The 20259-nt window shown below is 40.4% G+C and overlaps 1 protein-coding gene and 1 long non-coding RNA gene across 3 annotated transcripts; one reads left to right on the top strand and one right to left on the bottom strand.

The window, feature by feature from the left end:
- The first annotated feature begins 5204 nt into the window (after nucleotides 1-5204).
- LOC122869043 (transmembrane protease serine 9-like) lies at nucleotides 5205-19275 on the top strand. 2 transcript variants are annotated; one of them, XM_044181590.1, is made up of 10 exons: nucleotides 5205-5256; nucleotides 9435-9455; nucleotides 10355-10517; nucleotides 12103-12371; nucleotides 14213-14358; nucleotides 14440-14710; nucleotides 15147-15318; nucleotides 16222-16475; nucleotides 16622-16713; nucleotides 18280-19275. In XM_044181590.1, exons 1-10 carry the CDS (start codon nucleotides 5220-5222, stop codon nucleotides 18577-18579), a joined length of 1725 nt encoding a protein of 574 aa, XP_044037525.1. In that variant the 5' UTR covers nucleotides 5205-5219; the 3' UTR covers nucleotides 18580-19275. The 2 variants fall into 2 exon arrangements, with proteins under 2 accessions (XP_044037525.1, XP_044037524.1); XM_044181589.1 differs by lacking the exon at nucleotides 5205-5256 and adding an exon at nucleotides 6246-6373.
- On the bottom strand, nucleotides 12786-18373 carry LOC122869055. The gene is made up of 3 exons (XR_006376235.1): nucleotides 18246-18373; nucleotides 15128-15360; nucleotides 12786-13016 (listed from the first exon to the last, which is right to left on the bottom strand). It is a non-coding gene; the product is annotated as an uncharacterized LOC122869055 (long non-coding RNA).
- Nucleotides 19276-20259: the final 984 nt, after the last annotated feature.

The following is a 20259-nucleotide window of genomic DNA, read 5'->3' as shown; positions in this document are numbered from 1 at the left end:
TCATTGTCATCGAACCCCCTGAAAAGACCCAAACCAACAAGAACTGATCCTGCAAACTAGTATTGTGTGTTTTCAAAGCCAGATTAATTTGCGAAGGTGGAGCAGGTTCAGTCTGAGGCTGCATCCTTTCCTGAACTGGGATCCAGCTGTATATTCATTTGATATTTTTCTGCTGAGCTGCAGTGTTTGCCAGACTTGACTGACACCAAACAGCCCAATCAGAGCCTTGAACAAGCAAAATCGGTATAAACGTAGCTCAAGTTATTTTTATTTCCTCTTGAAGACGAATTTCTTTCATTTTTTCAGTTAAAATAACACACACACATCTGCATCTAGACCACAGTTGACACTTTACCTCAGTAAATGTAACATACGTATCAGCCAGGACCGGGTTTGCCGAGTGGTTTTCGGAAGGAATCTGGCCCTTCAGAGCCTCGCCATTATGTCTCGTGGCTGCACACGAGTAAAAGAAGAAAAAGGAAGCACCTCTGGTCTTCTGTTTTATTGGTATAAGTTCAGGTGAACGTAAAACCGTGCTAATATAATCAAACATGATCTCCCCCATGTGTTTTGGATGATTGCATTACTATAAAAAGTATTCACTGAAAGGAACAAATTCATTTTTTCCAGGTTTAGGCTTTTATAGAGAGCTATGACAGAACAATAAGCTACTGCAGCCTACTTGTAATGAACTGAAATGACATTTGTTGGTCCTCAGTTATTGTATGTCTAGCCCCCGAGCTCAGTGCCCCGTCAGTCTCCATCATACTCTTCAACGTTTCATCAGGCGAAACATGGAAAACATGCAAACTCCAAACTCCACACAGACAGAATTTGCATGTTTCTCCATGACCGCACACAAGCAGCAAACATGAATCCAGGATACCAGCACTGATCACTGATCATCGATATCAAACACTTGACAAGCCAGTTTGACGGCCGACGGCTGCTCGTTGCATTTGGGCCTCGGGCAGTGTGAGTGAGTAATCCTTACCACAATGCTGCAATTATGAATGTATTCAGTTGGACTAATGTTCTGACACCTAGTAGAGTGGATATTAAGGATTTTCAGCTTTTATCTGTTCTATATATATATATTTATATACTGTATACAGTTTATACAGACATGCTCAAATATACCCTTACAGCTCTGACGTAACGCTTCATTCCCCCTGAAAAAGTGATGAAATTCAAAGCTGTTTCATGTATACTTGCATGCCTTTGGTATGTCAAAGAATAAAGCAGATACGCAGTGAAATTAGATGAATTATTGTTTATTCTTTAAAGATATTCTAAAATGGCCTGGACATATTTGTAGGTACTCCTTAGAAAAGATAATAAATATTTGGATTATAGTGATATTTCAAACTGATTAGTTTGTTTATGTAGCATCACACGTGCCTCCAGTCTTGTAATCAGTCATTCGGTCTATTTAAATGGAGAAAATGGTCACTGAGCTGTTTGGTGTCATCGTGTGCGCCACACTGAACGTGGACCAGAGAGAGCTGTGTGCGGAGATCAGAGAGGAAATAATAAAGCAGGGTAACGGTGAAGACCATCTCCAAGCGGCGTGATGTTCCTGTGACAACAGTTATTATTATTATTAAGAAGTTTAAGGTCTGCAGCCAGCCGACCCCAGCTTCAACTGAAGGATAAAAGCCGAACTCCAAGGTCAACATAAAAAGCCAGATTGGAATTAAATTGGAGTTGATTATGCTAAAATGCATATTGAGCTTTTTGGTAAATCACATCAGCTCTGTGTTCACGCTGTTTGGTTTCTGTATGTGGGGTTTGTTTGAATTTGTGTTGTAACAGTTTGTTTTTGTCTCCTGATAAAACAGCTTCTGTGTGTCAATGGTGGATCCAAATGCGCGCATGTAAGGCCTTTAACAACATACTGACAGTGCACTGCTGTTTTCGCTCAGATTTCTGGTCGTCTCACTGGTTTATCCGGCTCGGGGTTCGTTTCCCGGTGCCGTGCAGAGCTTTTTCAACATGACTGTACTTCTGCATACCTGCACATTTCCAGTAGGTAGACCTGTATTTTACTGTCAGTGAAGTCTTCTTCGATGAGGTCAGTGTGTCTGAATGTTGTGGTCTCTAACTGGCAGATCCAGTTTGCCATGTGAAAAGGTATGTGATACTGGAAAAACACAAAAATCCCCTTAACCGCTACGTTCAACACATGTTATATATATATATATATATATATATGTTATATATATATATATATATATATGTGTTATATATATATATATATATATGTGTTATATATATATATATATATATGTGTTATATATATATATATATATATATATATATATATATAGTGTGTGTGTGTGTGTGTGTGTATATATATAGTGTGTGTGTGTATATATATATATATGTGTGTATGTGTGCAAAAATTAATTTACAACTATATTTTACCTGTTATGCATTTTAATGACTGTACTGTTACATCAAATGAAACTAATATATAGTATTAAATACAGGGCCTTTAAAAAGTATTGCCTCTCTTGGAAGTTTTCATGTTTTTTAAATTGAATTATTGAATTAAAGTAGATTTAATGTGTTTTGGGGTTTTTTACGCTGATCAGCAGAACTTTAATGTCAAAGTGAAAACAGATCAAATTAATTACAAACATAAAACACAAAATACATGTTTGCACAAGTATTCCTCCCCTTTACACCTGAATCATCACTGGTGCAGCCAGTGGCTTTTAGAAGTCACATTATGAGTTAAGTGAAGCTCACCTGGCTGCGTTTAAAGGGTTTCAGCTGATTGCGGTATGAATGCGCCTGTATCTGTAAGGTCCGACGTTCAGCGAGTCAGTATACCTTGAAGAAAGGAACGAGTCGGTGCTCGCCAACCTTTTGCTGTCTGATGTACCGTGCTGTTCGTGGCTACAGCTGAAGCAGAAACTGGACGTTTCAGTCATTTATCCTTCATTTTTAGCTATTTCAACCATTTACTTTCAGCTTTTTAACTATTTATCCATTATCTAACTATCGTATCCATTACTTTGAGCTATGTTTTAAGGATTTATCCATTACGTTTAGCCTATTTCAACCATTTATCCATTACTCTGAGCTGTTTAACTGTGCACCCATTACATTCAGCTAACTCTTTTGAATGGGAGATTCTTTTATTTTGGATCCAGTGAAGCTGAAATCAGTCAGACCACAAGTCGGTTCTTAGTTAAGGCTGGTTTATTACATGCGGGGTCAGACCCAGGATCTGCACTGAGACAAAGGGAGACCCAGCTTATGTGTGTGACAGGGGTCTGGCTTTCCTCCAGCTAACCCAGGGACCCTCCTGGTCCTTCCATGCATAATTCAACCATTTTATTTGTTACGTAGCTTACTATTTCAACCATTTATTTATTGCTTTTAGCTAACTTAAACCATTGCTTGCTAACTAGTTTTCACACACTCTCAATGGCAACATGTGTTTAGGTGTTACAGCTGACTCAATGTGTGGATATATCAAATTATAACTTCTGTTTTTTCAAAGTAGTCAAGCTACTCTACAATCTTTTTAAGTACCACCTGGAGTACAAGTACCCCTGGTTGGGAATCACTGCGAGCAACTGTGTGAGAAGGTGATTAAAAAGCACGAGTCAGAGTCCCTGAACATCCCTCGGAGAAGGGATGAAATGAAATGAAAGCAGTCGCAGTGGGCGCGATCATTGAAGTACGTGGGAGACTCTGAAGTCAGCTGGCTGAAGGCTTTTGTTGTTTAAAACAATAAAACATGAAAACGTCCAGGGGAGAGCGGAAAGACTTTGTACAGTCACTGTTTTGTGTGTCAAAATACACACATCCCTCTCATTCAGCCTGACATGTTTCCTACTTCTGGACACTTCTGGGTTAAACTCGTTTGAGTTTGAAATAAAGATGGGAGCCTTCTGAAAAGCTCAGCTGAGAAGCACAGAGATTTCAATTAATGACGTTTGGCCTTCATGGTGCTGACAAGAGGAGATTGTTGCTGTTGACACTGTTGACTGGTTCCTCTTGTTCCAAAACATTCACTATCTGATGGAAGTGAAAATGGCGTTTGTTCACAGGACGTCGGAGGCAGTTTAACCAGTTCATGAGCAGGCAGGACTCCTCGGTGCCTCCGTCCAGCTGTCAGTGTAGATGGATGGAGTTAAAAGGTGAATCAGCTTCATGCAGCCGCTCTGCGTCACCTACAAGAACAGATCTGTGGTGTATATTTCCTCATGACGCTATCCTGTGGAAGAAACAAGAGCTTCGTGGTTAGAGACGTCCGTGTGCAGGGTTTAAAGTCTGGTCCTGTCAGGCGTTTCTGAGCTTCTTCACGTCCATCTTGACCTTATGTTGTGTGTTTCTCATCCGATATCGGCCTGTTTTCCTGCTGCGTTTACAAACCTTTAAACAATAGGTTCAACATGGTTTCTAAAGTTTATGTGAAGCTGATATGAGGCGTCAGCTAGTCAAGAGAAGCTCTGCCAAAATGAAAATTCCCTCTTTGTGTTTCCACATACAGTGTTTCCTCGAGCTGCAGTGGTCGGATGGAAACACATTGTTGTGAAAAGACTGTAACTTTGGAAAATATCCAGTTGTTTTGACTGTGAACAGGAGGAATTATTACAGCTAATTATTACAGTTACTCTCTTAGTGCACATGTAAGTATTGTATCAGCGTTAGTCACTGTATTTAGTTTACTGTACTCAGTTTTGGAGTGACAGCAGGTGTAATTCCTGCAGTTTGTTTAGTATTGGGTGGGGCTGCCCTTTGCTTTACATTTTGTTCCTTTAATGTCTTTCACTTCTGACATTTTACACCTTTAATTAAGTTTCTTTCTCTTCATCCTTTTGTTTTGTATTCCGATTTGTTTACCTGCTCTTGTTGTTCGTGTTTGCTTCGTCTCGTTTTTGATTACGCTGCATTCATTTTGTCCGTAATGGAGAGGACTTTCTCCAAGCCCCTTGGCCTCCCTCCTCCCCAGGTTTACTCCAGGTCGTGAACTTGTAAGCCTGAACAGAACAAAAACATCCAACATTTTTATTGAATTGATTTAACAGTTAAAAGGACCAAACCGTGTTGTGTTTTTGCAGATTTGACTCCAATCATTACATGTTTACTTCACATTCCTGCTGGTTTCCAAATAATCTTTTGTTTTTCAGATTGCTTTCTTTCCTTAAGGCAGTCTGTGGTTTCAGTTCATCGTGTCTGACTCACTGATTGATTTGAAAATGAAGCAGTGGTTGGAAGTGAACCCGTGCCGCTGCGGTAAGGACTCAGCCTTAAAGATACGTGCGCTAACTGCAAGCACTGAAGCACTGACTTCACTGTCTGAACTCCTCAGGGGGTTTAAACAGTGGTGGAAGAAGTGTGTAGATTCTTTACTTAAGTAAAAGTACTAATACAGTAATGTTTTCCATTACAAGTACGAGTCCTTCATTCAAAATCCTAGTAAAAGTCAGTTAAATGTACTTAAAGTATCAGCAGTAAAAGTATTGGTTCTGCAGTAAAACGTCTCCTGTGACTGATTCTGATTCTGTCTGACATTATTAGATTATTAATACTGAAGCATCAACGTTAGAGCAGCGTTTTACTGCTGTAGCTGCTCGAGGTGGAGCTAGTTTTAACTGCTTTAAATACTGTTAGCTTGTTTAGTCCAGTGGTTCCCAACCTAGGGGTCGGGCCCCTCCAAAGGGTCACGATAAATCTGAGGGTCGTGAGATGATTGATGGGAGAGGAAAGAAGAAGAAACAAAGTCCTGATACAAAAACGTGTTTTCAGTTTTCTCCAATATTTGACATTTTAAAAAAGTGGATCATTCGAACTCTCAAACAAACGAAACCATGTGAGAAGCTTAGAGGAGAAATGTCTCTTTGATGGAACTGATTACAACTCAGACATCTGAAACGTGATGAGGAAGCACAACTAGACAAAAAGGTTAACAATGCATTGTATTTTATACGTAAAGGCTTTATCTAAAAAAGTTACTAGTTACTACAGTTGTTGAATAAATGTAAAAAACACATTTCCCTCTAAAATGTAGTAGATTTGGAGTAGAAGTAGGCTATAAGATAGCATGAAATGGAAATACTCAAGTAAAGCACCCCAATATTGTACCTAAGTAAGTACTTCTGATATCACCTGTAAAAAACAGGTGATATGCAGTGAGGTGTTGGGTGTGTCGTTAGACAACAACGTTTGTCAGAGCAATAGTGAGAGGTGTGTTTGTGTTGGAGGTAGACCGAGAGAGAGGGAGGGAGGGAGGGAGGGAGGGGAAGAGAAGGATATATTATGCCGTCGCAGAGCTGTTGATGTTATGGATTCACAGTTATGGCTTTCTACAAAGTGATCTGTGCGGTGGCTCTTCTGACTCTCCTGACACAAGGTAAGGACCCTCCTCACTGTACACACCTGAGCCAGTCACATCTGCGATCTGATGACTGCTGTATGAGGAAGAAGTAGAATCTTTTAGTTAGGTGAGAGTAGCTGTTACACAGTAGAGGGAAAAGTATCACAAGTGCAAATCCTGCATTCAAATAATAAACTTTTTACAATATTGTAGCAATAAAATGTACAAAACCAAAGTGGACCGTATCACACTGAATCAAAATATGCAGGAATAAATGTATGAAAATGATCAAATCTAGAGAAATAGAGTAAGAAAAGTCTTGTCCAGGTTGAGTAAATTCTCTAAAACTCTTTAAAGTCATTGAGTCATCTGACTCAGAGATACATTTGCAAAAGTGAGCAGTAACTATCATCAGATAAATGTAGTGGAATAAAAATAGTTTTGCACTGAACTCAGGGCTTCATTTCGCCTAATTTACAACTTGGCCTGGATGCATAAAAGCGAAACGATAACATTTATTCATTCAGTGCCAACGACTGCGTCACTGTAATTGTTGTGAATATGACAATTAAGAACTGGAGCTACTTTCTGTTTATAGCAGGTATTTAAATGGCAGACACTCACTGCTGTATGTACTGAAGTGCATGACAGCATCATGGTTATTTCTAAAACATTATACAACGGGCTGAGTACTACTCTTCTTAGAGAGCAAACTGAACTTCATGTGTAAAATAAGTGGAGTTTAACTTCTGCTCCTGTAATGTTTTTTATGACATTCAGGCTTCATCGGGGACAGTAACAGCAGTAATGAGACGAGCAGCAGTAACAGCAGTAGTAGAATAACATACATTAATACAGTATATTTTGGGATTGTCGTGTCTGTGTGTCAGAAACAGCTCAGTCAGTCAGGGATCATCAGCGGTCCTGTCAGGCCCGAGGCATCAGTGGATTCCACCTCTCCGTCTGCCGACATCCCCGTCTGTCAACATAACAACAAACTTTTCACGTTACAACGTGATAACTATAATGCGAAACGTTTTATGTTATAGCAAGATAAATCATATATTGTTATAACAGGAAAAGTTTCTTATTATAACATAAGTTGTGTCATAATAATAAGATGAATAACATATTGTTATAATGTGAAAAACATCTTGTTGTAACAAACTTTATAGCGTGATACTGATCCGTTTTTCTTTTTCTGGCGTGGCAGCAAAACGCTTCGGTACAAAACAACCCATATGTGTTCATTATTAAACATCAAACAGTATGTAAGACTAAAGTGAACGGTCACCTTAGGGTGGGGCTCTACTGGCTCTTCTCTTTTTGTTTAGTTTTTTCCCAATGAACTTTAATTAAAAATGTTTTTATTTTAAGCACCAACAGTAGAACATAATGCCACAGTATATATACAGTATATATTGATATGAAAATAAACAAATATATATAGAATAAAATAAATGCATAATCAAATTAAGATGAATAAATGATGCTAGTGCAAAAATAAACATAAGAAGAAATTAAATAAAAGTAGAAGAATTGAAAATATACAATAAGTTGCATCTATTGAAGGGGCACTCCACCGATTTTACACATGAAGATCAGTTTAACTTGTCACGATGAGTGCTACTAACTGAGTAGCACTCACTGTGTAAAAACGGTGATGTCTTCTGTGGGAGGAGCTCTGTCACACCTGAGAAAACAACCCTGATGACGTCACAGCGATGTCACCAGGGTTATCTCAGCTTGGACTTGAAGACAAGACAGAAAGTCTGAGATACAAATTGGAGGTGTGGAGTTTAAAAGACATGGCTGCTGATTCTAATGAGTTGCATTATGGGAAGCGTAGGATCCAGTGTCTTTGGAGTTTGACCCCTAAAGACTAAAAGTCACTTCACCGCTGTTGCTTTAATGCGTCTCTTGTGAGTCCCCCAACTTTACTGAAGCAATACGGGTGCATGCTCATTTTAATAGTCTGACAGTTTTTGGGCAAAAAAGAAGAAATCATGTCCACGTAGCTCTTGACATTTTTGACATTCACGAAAATAAAAGCTAACCTCTGTTACAGTAAATTTCAGTTTATGGATGTCGTATTTAGCTAGAAGCAAAACGAGTGTCAGAGCCCTCTCTCCTGATGTTATACAGCCAAACGAAACATTTACAAATTTTAAGGAAATTTGAGGGGAAAACGCAAGAAATGATGTCCATGACTTGTTTCCAGAATCTCTTATATCTTGTATAATCACAGCACCAAAAGCAAATGGGAAACGTCTTCATGACGAAGGTTACACCTTTTAAAATACTGTTGGGAAAGGTAGCAGAAGAGCTGAAATGATTGGTCGATCTATTTATCAGCTGATTCGCAGAAAATGTATCTGCAGCTATTTTGATGATCAAATAATCATTTTGAAGTCATTTTTAAAGCAAAGACGCCAACATTCAATGCTTCCAGCCTCCCACTGGTCAAGATTTGCTGGTTTTCTTTGCCTTCTATTATAGTAAACCGAATATGTTTGCATTTTGGAGTGATGGTCAGACAAAACAAGACATCTGAAGACGCCACTTTGGGGTCTGGGAAACTGTGATGATGATAATACTGACTTTTTATAAAACAATCAAGTTACTGAGAAAGTTATGGGCAGATTATTTGATAAAGAAAATAATTGCTATAATATGAATAAGCTTATAAACAGTTTCTTTCACTTTATTGTCTTTGAGGTATGGCAAACATATCTACGTGTTTGATCCAATATAAAATAGTTTTATCAGCAGCAGTATGCGCTAAATTACAGGCTGGTACAGCACTTACATTTTGTTTATTGAAGTCTTTCATGGTCATAATGATTTGTAGGGGAATATTGAAAACAACTGCAAACTCCTTTTCCGTAACTGGAAAATGATTTTCCCTGTCTCGTATCTGAGAGAGGACAGTCACTTGTCAAAAATCTTTGTGTTTCAATGAGTTTAGTAATAAATGTCAAATGACCACAAAATTCCTGCCATGTAAATATCACATGTCAATATAGCACGAGACATATCAGTAAATACGATTATAGAATTGTTGTTTCAAAAGTGTTTTTGTGTTTTCTACTTTCAGAGTCTCACTCACAACTAGATGGTAAGTCAAAGTTTCTATGCACACTTTATTACTTCCTGTCATTTATGACATTTTAAACATGTTGTTGGGACTTTTGCTATTTTCTTTATAGTTTCATTATTGTTAGTGTTTACTGTCAAACCCCAAATACCAGACTTAAAGGAGCAGTGTGTAGGAGTTAGTGGCATCTAGTGGTGAAACTGCAGATTGCAACCATTTGAATACCGCTCGCCTCGCCCTCCCCTTCCAAGCGTGTAGGAGAAACTACGGTGGCCGCGATAATCACGAAAAACCCACTGGCTATCTACAGCCAGTGTTTGGTTTGTCCCTTCTGGGTTACTGTAGAATCATGGCGGTCCAACATGGCGGCCTCCGTGGAAGCGGACCTGCTTGCGAATCCTACTATGGCAAAGGCATGACCCGCCCTACTCTGCCTCTGATTGGCTTACCCTGATATTCGTACCCTAACCAGTCTCACTCCTCATGCCTAAACCTAACCAACCCAACCAACGAAGGCAACAAATACTAGCCAATCGGAGGCAGAGTAGGGCGGCTCATGCCTTCACCTTAGCAGGATTCGCAAACTGGCGACCCGCTCCCTCCGTAGATATAAACAGCTCATTCCAAGGTAATGAAAACACAACAAGTCTTATTTTCAAGCGATTATACACTAATGAAAACATACTTAGAAATATAATATTCCATTTCTGCCGACAGCTACACACTGGACCTTTTAAGACAGCAAGTAAAAGCAATGAAATGTCTAGACTCATTATGAAATGAGAATAGTTTTATTACCTTTTATTACTCAGGAATGTTAGGTTAGCCACACCTGAGAGCATCCCAGCACACTCAACCAAGAGTTAAAGTTGATAATCCTAGAGGAGTTCTCAGTGTTGTTGTTGTTTGTCTCTCCTCAGTGTGTGGTAAGGCTGTGCTCAACACCAGGATTGTTGGTGGACAGGTGGCCCCTCCAGGCAGCTGGCCCTGGCAGGCCAGTCTGCATCAATTTGGGAGCCACTTCTGTGGAGGATCCCTCATTAACAGAGAATGGGTGCTGACTGCTGCTCACTGCTTCCCAGGGTAAGCAATGAGGGAAGAGCCGTGACAAAAAACTACATGCCATGAAGTTGCATAAACAGCCTCTCTATGGCAGTGGTTTGCAACCTTGGGGTCGGACCCCTCCTAGGGTCGCAGAATAAATCTGAGGGGTCTCAAGATGATTAACGGGACAGGAAAGAAGAAAAATATTGTTCTGCTACTCCAATTCATCAGGCCTCTAACAGTCATTCAAATTAAACAATCTGTGTTGTTTCAACCTGTGATGATGGGTAGCAAGCAGACAATGCTTAATTTTAAGTGGTCACCAGCCAAAAAGGTTAGAACTACTGCTCTAAGAGGCAAAATGAAAAAGGGGCACTCTACAAAGAGTTTAGGCTGCATTTTAAGTTCATGTTTGCCCTAAGTGGCACTAGAGCTAACCAGAAGGGTATTTGAGAGGCCCAAGAGCCCCTCTGGTGTGACAGAGGCCACAGACACGTCCTGGTTAAAGCAGCTATAGTTGCTATTTACACCATAACAAATGTACAAACGTGTGACAATGTGAAAGGCGTCTCTGGAAGTGATGATAAGCTGATCAGCTGAATCTGCAGCTCCGCTCGGCTTTACGGAGCTTTACAGTGAGTTTCAGCTCGTGGTTTACCTGCAAACAACCTCACTGTTCTGGTTCCCTCTCAGCTCTCTCAGAGCGTCGTTTTCAGAGAAAAAGCAGTAAAAAGCCTCTGAACACGAGCTGCTCAGCAGCAAACAGCAGACAGACGCAGTCAGAGAGCAGCTGGTGAACCTAGTGAAGCGTTTAGCAGCTGAAGAGCCAGATGTTTCTATCAGGGTTTTTTTAAAACAACACTACTGACAGAGCAAAAAGGGTAAGGGAGGTTCAATACCTAATGTTGCTGAAAATAAACACATTTTGTTCCAAAATCATGTATTATCACACACATGCTCCTTAACTTACTGTATCTTCAAATCAATTTATTTGTTCCCTCAAACTAATCTCTATAAACAGATATCTGCATGTGAATGTCGTCAGACGATAGCCGGTCGGTTCCGAGACTGCCGTTAACCTAACAAGTTGTGTCCATTAATGAATCGTGCCGTCCAATTAAAATAATTATTTTCTTAATTCCATTTATCTTTGTTCCCTCTCCCTTTGGAGTTAAAACAGTTTACAATTTTGGACTGAGATACAGGGATATGCCTCAAGTTGTGGCTGTATGATCTTTAAAACTTTGATGATAATGCAGATGTCTTTCGGGTCATAAAAATTCAGCTTTAGTTTTCCAGAGGTCTGCACGGCAACAGATGCAAAGAACATGGGCTGTATGTGCAGACTGAAGGTAACAACTTATGTAATTAGGACTTACTAAATAGAGGTCATGAAAAAGTATGTTGAGCACATGAATAAGTTCAGAGGATTATTTATAATATAATGAGGATATAAATTATTAACGTGTGGGAATGATCTCTCCCTGTTGCCACATCTATCAAGCTCTGTACAAACTAGACTAGATGTGGTCTTAAAATGGACTTAGTGTCTGCTAAAGTGCTCTTGACTACAGCTCTGCTTTCATGTCTTTGCACTGTTTTGTTTCTCTTCTGATTACCTCAGCGTCAGCACAAGCAATCTGATTGTGTATCTGGGTCGCCAGAGTCAAGAGGGATCAAACCCCAATGAGGTGTCTGTGAGAGTAACACAGATCATCAATCATCAAGACTATAACCCCAGAACTAAGAACAACGACATCTGCCTCCTGAAGCTCTCCTCACCGGTGACTTTCACCAACTTCATCCTGCCCGTCTGCCTGGCAGCAGCAGGCAGCACCTTCTACAACGGCACTGACTCCTGGGTCACCGGCTGGGGCAGAATTGGATCTGGAGGTGGGTCAGAAAGCATCTGAATTACATTTATTTTCAGAGGTAGCGTGACTACAATGGTGGCAACAACGTTGGTTGTTTTCTCATATATTTCAATGCAAAAATGCAGTTCCTCCTTTTACCCGGGGGAGCAACAAAATCTTCCTGCAACTTACTGTGTGTAGGGATACTTTTATTATAATCTGTCTCTGACATTAGCCAACACACAGGTTTGTAAATAAGTTTGAATATTTTATATTACACCCCACGATACAAAAGTGTTGGATAGAACAAACAACGTAAAGATAATTGATCTTGGAGCTTTCGCACTAAGCAGTTTGTTCTGATGATGGCGTTAGAGGAAAGGTGACCTGTGTTCACATCAAGAGTTTCTCACCAAATCACATAGTGTGTATCCTTTAGCTCTAACAAATGTGTTATCTTCTTCATTAAACATTTGCAAAGCTGATTTTTTTAAATATTTGAAATTATGCATTGTTTACATCCATGTTTGGCTGCAAGCAGTCTTCTTCTCTCTACGTTAGTTTGTGCGTTAATGCCACCAACTGTCGATCAGTAGAACAGAGTGAAACTGTTTATCACGCCGCCCCGGTCCTCGCCCCGGTCCTCGCCCCGGTCCTCGCCCTGGTCCTCGCCCTGGTCCTCGTCCTGCACACGATACAAACAAACCGGTGACTCGCTTGTAACATTGCTCCATAGCACTACTAGTGGTCAAAAACTCCATAGGGTACCCTTTAAAATTTAAAAAGGTTAATTTATGTGAGGAGCATGCTCATGGAAAACTGCTGAGTACATTTTGTCTTGACGGTGGCAAGAGGAAAAGGTCAGTGGTCAACTGAAATATTAGGATACATCTTCTTGGGAGCGCGCAGCGTCTTGGCATGGGAACCTCACAGTGCAAAACAAAAATCGTTTGCTTAGATTTTTGTTAAAGTAGCCAGAAAAATAATTGGCACGCAGCAGCTTTCTTTGGCAGATATCTATGACAGACAAGTTTTGCAGAAGGCACGGCCGATCTTAGCCAGCTCTGACCACCTATTGTTGGAGGAATTCATGCTTCTCCCTTCTGGTCCCCCATGGATACAGGTCCCCCATGGTAAAAAGCAGCAGGTTTAAATTTTCCTTTGTTCCAAGTGCAATAAATGCGCTTAATTTGCACTGAACCTTGACTGCAATGCTCTGCAGCACTGTATCATGGCTACCATTCCAATGGTTTGATACTTTTAATGAACAGACACATCTTTTTTATTTGTTTGTTTGCTCTAACTGTTGTGATTAATGTCCTGTGTCCTCTTGTATGATGTGTTTCTGTTTTTGCCCTCTACTGTAAATCAAATTTCCCCTCGAGGGGCAATAAAGACCCGATCTGATCTGAATATCCACAGCAAATTTCATGGAAATCTGCCGAGAGATTTCTTTTTACAAACTTTAGTGATGTGAACAGCATAAACAACTTTTAACAGCACCAGAAGATCAATAATAGCATTGTTTTTACTTGGATCTGGTGTTAGTCCCTGTCTCTGACCTGTCAATTTCAGTATTTTTTCAAGTACTGGAAGTGTTTTGAAGTTTGGTGGTGGACCTGTCCTTTGGTTTAACGCTGGAATTACTGATTGTACCTTTAATGGGCTAAGACTTTGTTAAACCACTGGCATGGTCCTTTAGGCTCAGGTAGTGAGAATATTTGCTTGATTCATAGAGGAACACCAGGCAATACTTGAGGTGTGCCACGGACCTACTGCTGTAGTAATTAATTAATTAAACAGTCCATTTTGTGTGAAACCATTTTAAACCATATTTCAGCACTTGTGTTGTTTATTAAACTTAAATTTGTGTCTCTTTAGTGCCCCTTCCTTCCCCACAAAACCTAATGGAGGTGGAGGTGCCGATTGTGGGGAACAGACAGTGTAACTGTGACTATGGAGTCGGCTCAATCACAGAAAACATGATCTGCGCCGGGTTGCGTGCTGGAGGGAAGGACTCATGTCAGGTGATCATTTTTACACCTGTGTTTGTGTCAAATTTTACTTCCCGCAGAGATTCCTTCTCCTAAATGTTTCTTTTCTTGAAGGGGGACTCAGGCGGTCCGCTGGTGAGCAAGCAGGGCGTTCGCTGGATCCAGGAGGGAGTCGTGAGTTTTGGAAAAGGCTGTGCCCTGCCGAAATTCCCAGGAGTCTACACCCGAGTGTCCCAGTATCAGACCTGGATCAATAGCCAGATCAGCAGCAACCAGCCGGGCTTCGTCACCTTCACGTCCACTGGGACTGATAGTGACCTCAGCGTCACCTGTCCTGGCCTGCCACCACCTCCAACCCCCCCCGCTCCAACAACCACAGCCAAACGTAAGTGCCTGCCATGTCCAGACTTTGTAAACACTGATTTTTAACCCTACATTTCCCCTTGGAAAGCTTTCAAATTAGATTGTTTTTTCACAGTATAACACTTTCATATATATTCTGTATCAGCTTGTTTCTGGATCTTCATTGAAGGTAAACTATGTTTACACTGAGGGAAGTATTCAAACCACAGACTTATGGCTGCACTATTCCATCAAGCTGAAATATCCCAGATGTTTTGTGTATAACCCCAAAATTCATCCTGACCTGTTTGGTATATTTGGAAACTTTGGGGTCTCCACTATAATTTTGAACAAAGTTCTGTGGGTTTGAACAAAGTTTGACTAAACAACGTCACGTTGTAATGATGGATCGACAGTATCTGGTCCGAGTTTACAAGCTTTACACTTATTAATTATCTACCTTTTGCTTCTCTCTCCAGCTGTGGTCTGCGGCAGAGCCCCATTGAATTCACGTATTTTGGGAGGAAGCTCGGTGGCGACAGCTGGTGTGTGGCCATGGATGGCGAGCCTACAGAAGAATGGAAGTCATGTGTGTGGTGGGACTCTGGTGGCTGTGGACGCTGTGTTGAGCAACGCCAACTGCTTCTCAAGGTGAGACACCTGGAGTGATGTCATGGATGGTATAATTCCAGTCTGTTTAATGTTTGAGAACAGAAAGAAATGTTTTTAAACACTCTTTACAAAATAGGAACAGGACTAAGAGTCTGCAGCCATGCTAGCAGCTCTGCGAGGCTGTATTTAAGCTCAGTGGTGCTTTGAGCTAAACGCTAACATCAGGATGTTACCATGCTCAAAATGATAATGCTAACATGCTGATGTTTAGCAGGTATAATGTTTACTAGGTTTACTATCTTAGTTTAGCATATTAGCAAGCTAGCATTTGCTAATCAGCACTACACACAAAGTACAGCTGAGGCTAGTGTCATTAGTTTTGCAGATATTTGGTCATAAACATTAGAAGTTTATTAAAGTATTGGACAGAGGATCACCTGAGTTATTAAGAACTGTCCTCTGGGGAACATGAATGTTGGTTCATCTCGTAGATGTTGAGATATTGCACAGGATAAGTTAAACTTTAAGGATAAACTTTGACCTGCTGGTGCTGTTAGAGGAAAAGTAAGGCGATCCCTAAAGTCAAATTAGGATTCATCCTCTGGGAACCATGATTGTCTGAACCAAATTACATGTCAATCCATCCAGTAGTTGTTGAGATATTTCAGTCTGGACCAAAGTGGTGGACGACTGACTGACAGGCGGACATCGCCGCAGACCGGAAGTCAGAAGAGATTTATGTTAATGAGAACAATATTGATTTTTTTAATGTAATGTACATGAAATTTGAAGTAAACTGGATGAAAAAAACTGGCCTTACCCTTTGAGAAACACTCTAAGAAGCCTAATCTGTAAAGGTCCAGTCGTTGTTTTAAACCAGTCAGAGATTTAGAAGTTTTGAGTTCTCCTCAGTCCTAATTCTGTTCATTTTATCTCCCACAGTTCACCCGTAGCGTCTGAATGGACTGTCGTTTTGGGTCGTTTGAAACAGAATGGATCCAACCCCTTTGAGGTGACACTGAATGTGACAAATATCACTCTGAGCACCCTCAATGGGTCTAATGTAGCAGTGCTGCATCTGGCAACCCGACCCACCCTGTCCGACTTCATCCAGGCCATCTGCCTGGACAACGGACGAACCTTCACTGTGGGCTCGACGTGCTGGGCTGCTGGCTGGAGATCCGGGCAAGGAGGGGGTGAGTCCATAACACAGTTTGGCACAGTAATGCTAACTCTCTGCATCATTTCACCTCTTTAGATTAAACATTTAGGCCATTGCACTTTGTTTGATTCAGATGTTTCACTTATAATTTTCTGATTTTCTTATTTTTCCCAACTTTAGGCGTTCTGCAGGAGTTCCAGACCTCGGTGGTAAACTGTGGGAACACGTCAACGAGTGACAGCATTTGCACAGGATCTTTTACACTAGAGCAGGTGAGTAATGAGAGCAGGAGATTATTATACTTTCATATGTCTATGTCTGTTTTATCAAAGTGTTTGTGGATCCTTATTCTTGACCTTGGAAACAACCGTTGAGGAAACAATCTCAAAACAAGCTCAGTTTAGTCGCTGTTCTGAAGCTTTAGATCATATCACGTGATGTTTGTTAGCAGATGGAGTTTGCCTGTTGTCGTGGAATTGTAGATGTTCAAATTTCCATTTTTTTCTGAGCACCTCAAGGACTTCTCGTCCATGTTCGGACAATGTTAGAATATAAAAAAAATAGAGTGCTCAGTGTTCATTCCATGGCACAATAAGAAAGTTTTCTAAAACCAATGTTGGGGCTAAAATGTAATGTTTGTCCAGAGTGTGGCGCTAGAAGAAAAGTCATGGGTTTATTAAAGCGAGACTTCATAACTTAAGGAGACATAAAACATTCTTCCTCTCACAAACGAAAAGAAATAAAACACACCCTTGCCAATACAGTCTTACTTGGTCTGGTTAGGATCCACTGCAATATAGTGGTTAACTAGCTAGCTAGCTAATGATAACAAACTTCAATTAGATACTACTGAGTCAGATCACTGGCTTTATGACTGTGCTATACTCTTACTGCTGTTACACTACATTTAATCATTCCCATTATTCTGTAATCGCCACCTGTGGCCACAGTGGCTGCTGTTCAGTAAAAGTTGCATAGTCTTGCTTTAAAATCATCAATTACTGGAAATATGCTTATTCACTTTCTTGCAGAGAGCTCGATGAGAAGATTGGTACCACTCTTATGTCTGTATGCTAAATATGAAGCTAAAGTCAGCAGCCAGTTAGCTTAGCTTAGCTTAGCGTACAGACTGGAAAGCAGGGAGACACAGCTAGCCTGGCTCTGTCCAAAGGTAACAAAATCTAGCTACCAGCAACTCTGAAGCTCAATAATTAAAACGTTATATCCTTTTTGTTTAATCCGTGAAAAACTAAAGTGTAACATGAGCTTTAGAGGTGCTGGTAGGTGGATTTTATCACCTTTGGACAGAGCAAGGCTAGCTGTTTCCCAGTTTCCAGTCTTAATGCTAAGCTAACCGGCTGCTGGCTGTAGCTTCATATTTATGTTATTTTATCTATCTATTTATTTTCAGGGACAATGGCACATTTACAGTGATGCTGATCGATGTGCAGTTTTAGCTAAAAGACAAATTTTCAACTGCTGTACCTTTGCCAGATGTTAAATTAGCCATTAAATTTACCAAACAAACCGGAGAGAGGTATCGAACTTCTCATCTAACTCTTAGCGAGAAAGTGAAAAAAAGTATTTCAACTATTCCTTTAAGGCATAAGAAAGTATTTTCCGTATAGCACATTTGATGAAAATTTATCATAATCAAGTTGGACTTGAATTTTTGTCTCAAGACACTGAGGGCTGTGCCTTCGGTGTGTGAATGCATTACTTTCTTTCAACTGATGAGCAGTGTGTGAATGGGTTGAATGTGATAGTAGACTAGAAAGGCGCTATATGAGTACAGTCCATTTACCATTTTACCATACCCGTCTGGCTTGTTTGTTCAGGGTGAGTCTGGCGGTCCGCTGATGTGTAAGCAGGGCGGCTCTTGGTTCCAAGCAGCAGTGCTGTCAGTTGAAAACAACGCCACCAGTCAAACACGAGCAGACCCAGTGATGGTCTTCACCAAACTGAGCCGTTTTCAGACCTTCCTGGCTCGGACAGTGGGGTCGTTCTTATCTCCAGCCTCCACCACCACCACAGCTGCTACCAACCCGACCACCGCCACGGGGGGCGCTGCCACTCACTCCCCCTTCTTCTTCTTCCATCTCCTCATCTTCTCCGTGTGTCTCCACCTCTTCTCATAGAAACTCCAACTTTACCTGTAAACAGTGATTTATGTGACAAGCACAAATTAACATAAACAACCTTGAATGTGAGGCTTAAGGCTGCATTAACTAATCTATGACTTGTTCCTGCCGCTGTTGGTGGCCGCTAGGAATAGAGAAGTGCAATCAAAACATGATTCGTGTCGGTATATAACTAGGACACAAACATGATTAATCCTGTTATCTTTTATCAGGTCACTGTCCCCACAAGCTTGACTTGACTGTTTTAGTTCAAAGAAGAGATTCTGGAAAATGCAGGGTATAAAATGAAGAATTATTTGTAAGTAGCACTGAACACATGTATGTATATGTAGCCTAGCATTCCAGCGTTTTTTGTAAGCTATGGAATTTCCTACAGTTAACAGATGGATTGAAGCATTTTTTAGAGGTCTCAGGAACAGTGACAATGATCAGCCTGTCCATCATCTACCTCATTATCAGAGCTACTGTACCATAACGTACATTTCTATCTGAAGTATACATGGTATTTGCTCTAAAAATACTTGAGCTGTACTTTGATAATTATTTGGTTTAAAAGATAAATATTAATTTAAAGTCTTAGTAAGCTTTGCCATGGAACTGTACGTGTGAAAGTACTGAACAATTTACCCCTTTTGTCTTTTTGTCATAATGACCTGGTTTTAAATGAAGTAAAAATTATTTCTGTTTACTTGATTCAGTGACATTTTCCTTTATGCCATGAGCTCACATATGCTAGTGCTCTGTTTTATTTCTGAAAAGCAGCACATTAATATTGGTCTTTAGTCGTTTTGGTTAATATCTACAAAATTAAAGTTCAGTTTGTGCTGAAACTGTTTCACAGACGTGTTGATTTAACTGTATGATCATTTAGGAGGCTGCAGTTTGTGATGCCAAACTGTGTTGCATTATACAGAGAGGTGAAACACCTGTCAGCATAACGCAATACTAACAGATGTTTCTGTGAGGATGTACTTAGCCACAGCTAAGCTAAATGCTAACATCAGCATGCTAACATGCTCACAATGACAATGCTAACATGCTGATGTTTAGCAGGTATATATTTACCATGTTCACCATCATAGTTTAGCGTGTTAGCAAGCGAGCATTTGCTAATTAGCACTAAACACAGAGCGCAGCTGAGGCTGATGGGAGCGTCAGCAGCTCTGCAGGTGTTTGGTCAGAAACCAAAGTGTCGGACACGTTAACTTGTCGACCTGATGGTGGCGCTAGATGGTAAGTTTGAGGATCAACAAAGTTATAACAGTTCATCCTGAGGGGAGCATGAATCTGCACCGAATTTCATGGCAATCCATCCAATAGTTGTTGAGATATTTCAGTCTGGACCAAAGTGGTGGACTCGAGACATCTTTACATTTAAGCTATCATGGAGCAGAGCCTGAAACCATTAAAGCAGGGCACATGAACTGTGGGAGCAGAATAAGACAAAATGGAATAACAAAAAGTAAAATATAAAACCCTTTATTTAAAAGTATAAAGTCTCGCAAATTAGAAAATACTCAAATACAGTACAGGACCTCAAAACTACTCAGCAAGACAGTTGGCAGTACTGCGCCCTGTCGACATATCGATATATTATTCATAATTATGCTAAATGTTTTCTGGCCATGGGAACTTCAAGGTCACATCTACAGACAGAGTAACTTTGGCACCGAGCTG

This window comes from Siniperca chuatsi, linkage group LG21 (assembly GCF_020085105.1).
Source record: "Siniperca chuatsi isolate FFG_IHB_CAS linkage group LG21, ASM2008510v1, whole genome shotgun sequence".
NCBI lineage: Eukaryota > Metazoa > Chordata > Actinopteri > Centrarchiformes > Sinipercidae > Siniperca > Siniperca chuatsi.
This window is presented reverse-complemented; position numbering and strand designations above follow the sequence as displayed.

Coding starts and splice junctions, on each gene's coding strand:
- LOC122869043 (XM_044181589.1), top strand. CDS start 6,319: ATGGCTTTCTACAAAGTGATCTGTGCGGTGGCTCTTCTGACTCTCCTG. Junction 10,518..12,102: donor GCTGCTCACTGCTTCCCAGG/GTAAGCAATGAG, acceptor TGATTACCTCAG/CGTCAGCACAAGCAATCTGA. Junction 12,372..14,212: donor GGGCAGAATTGGATCTGGAG/GTGGGTCAGAAA, acceptor GTGTCTCTTTAG/TGCCCCTTCCTTCCCCACAA.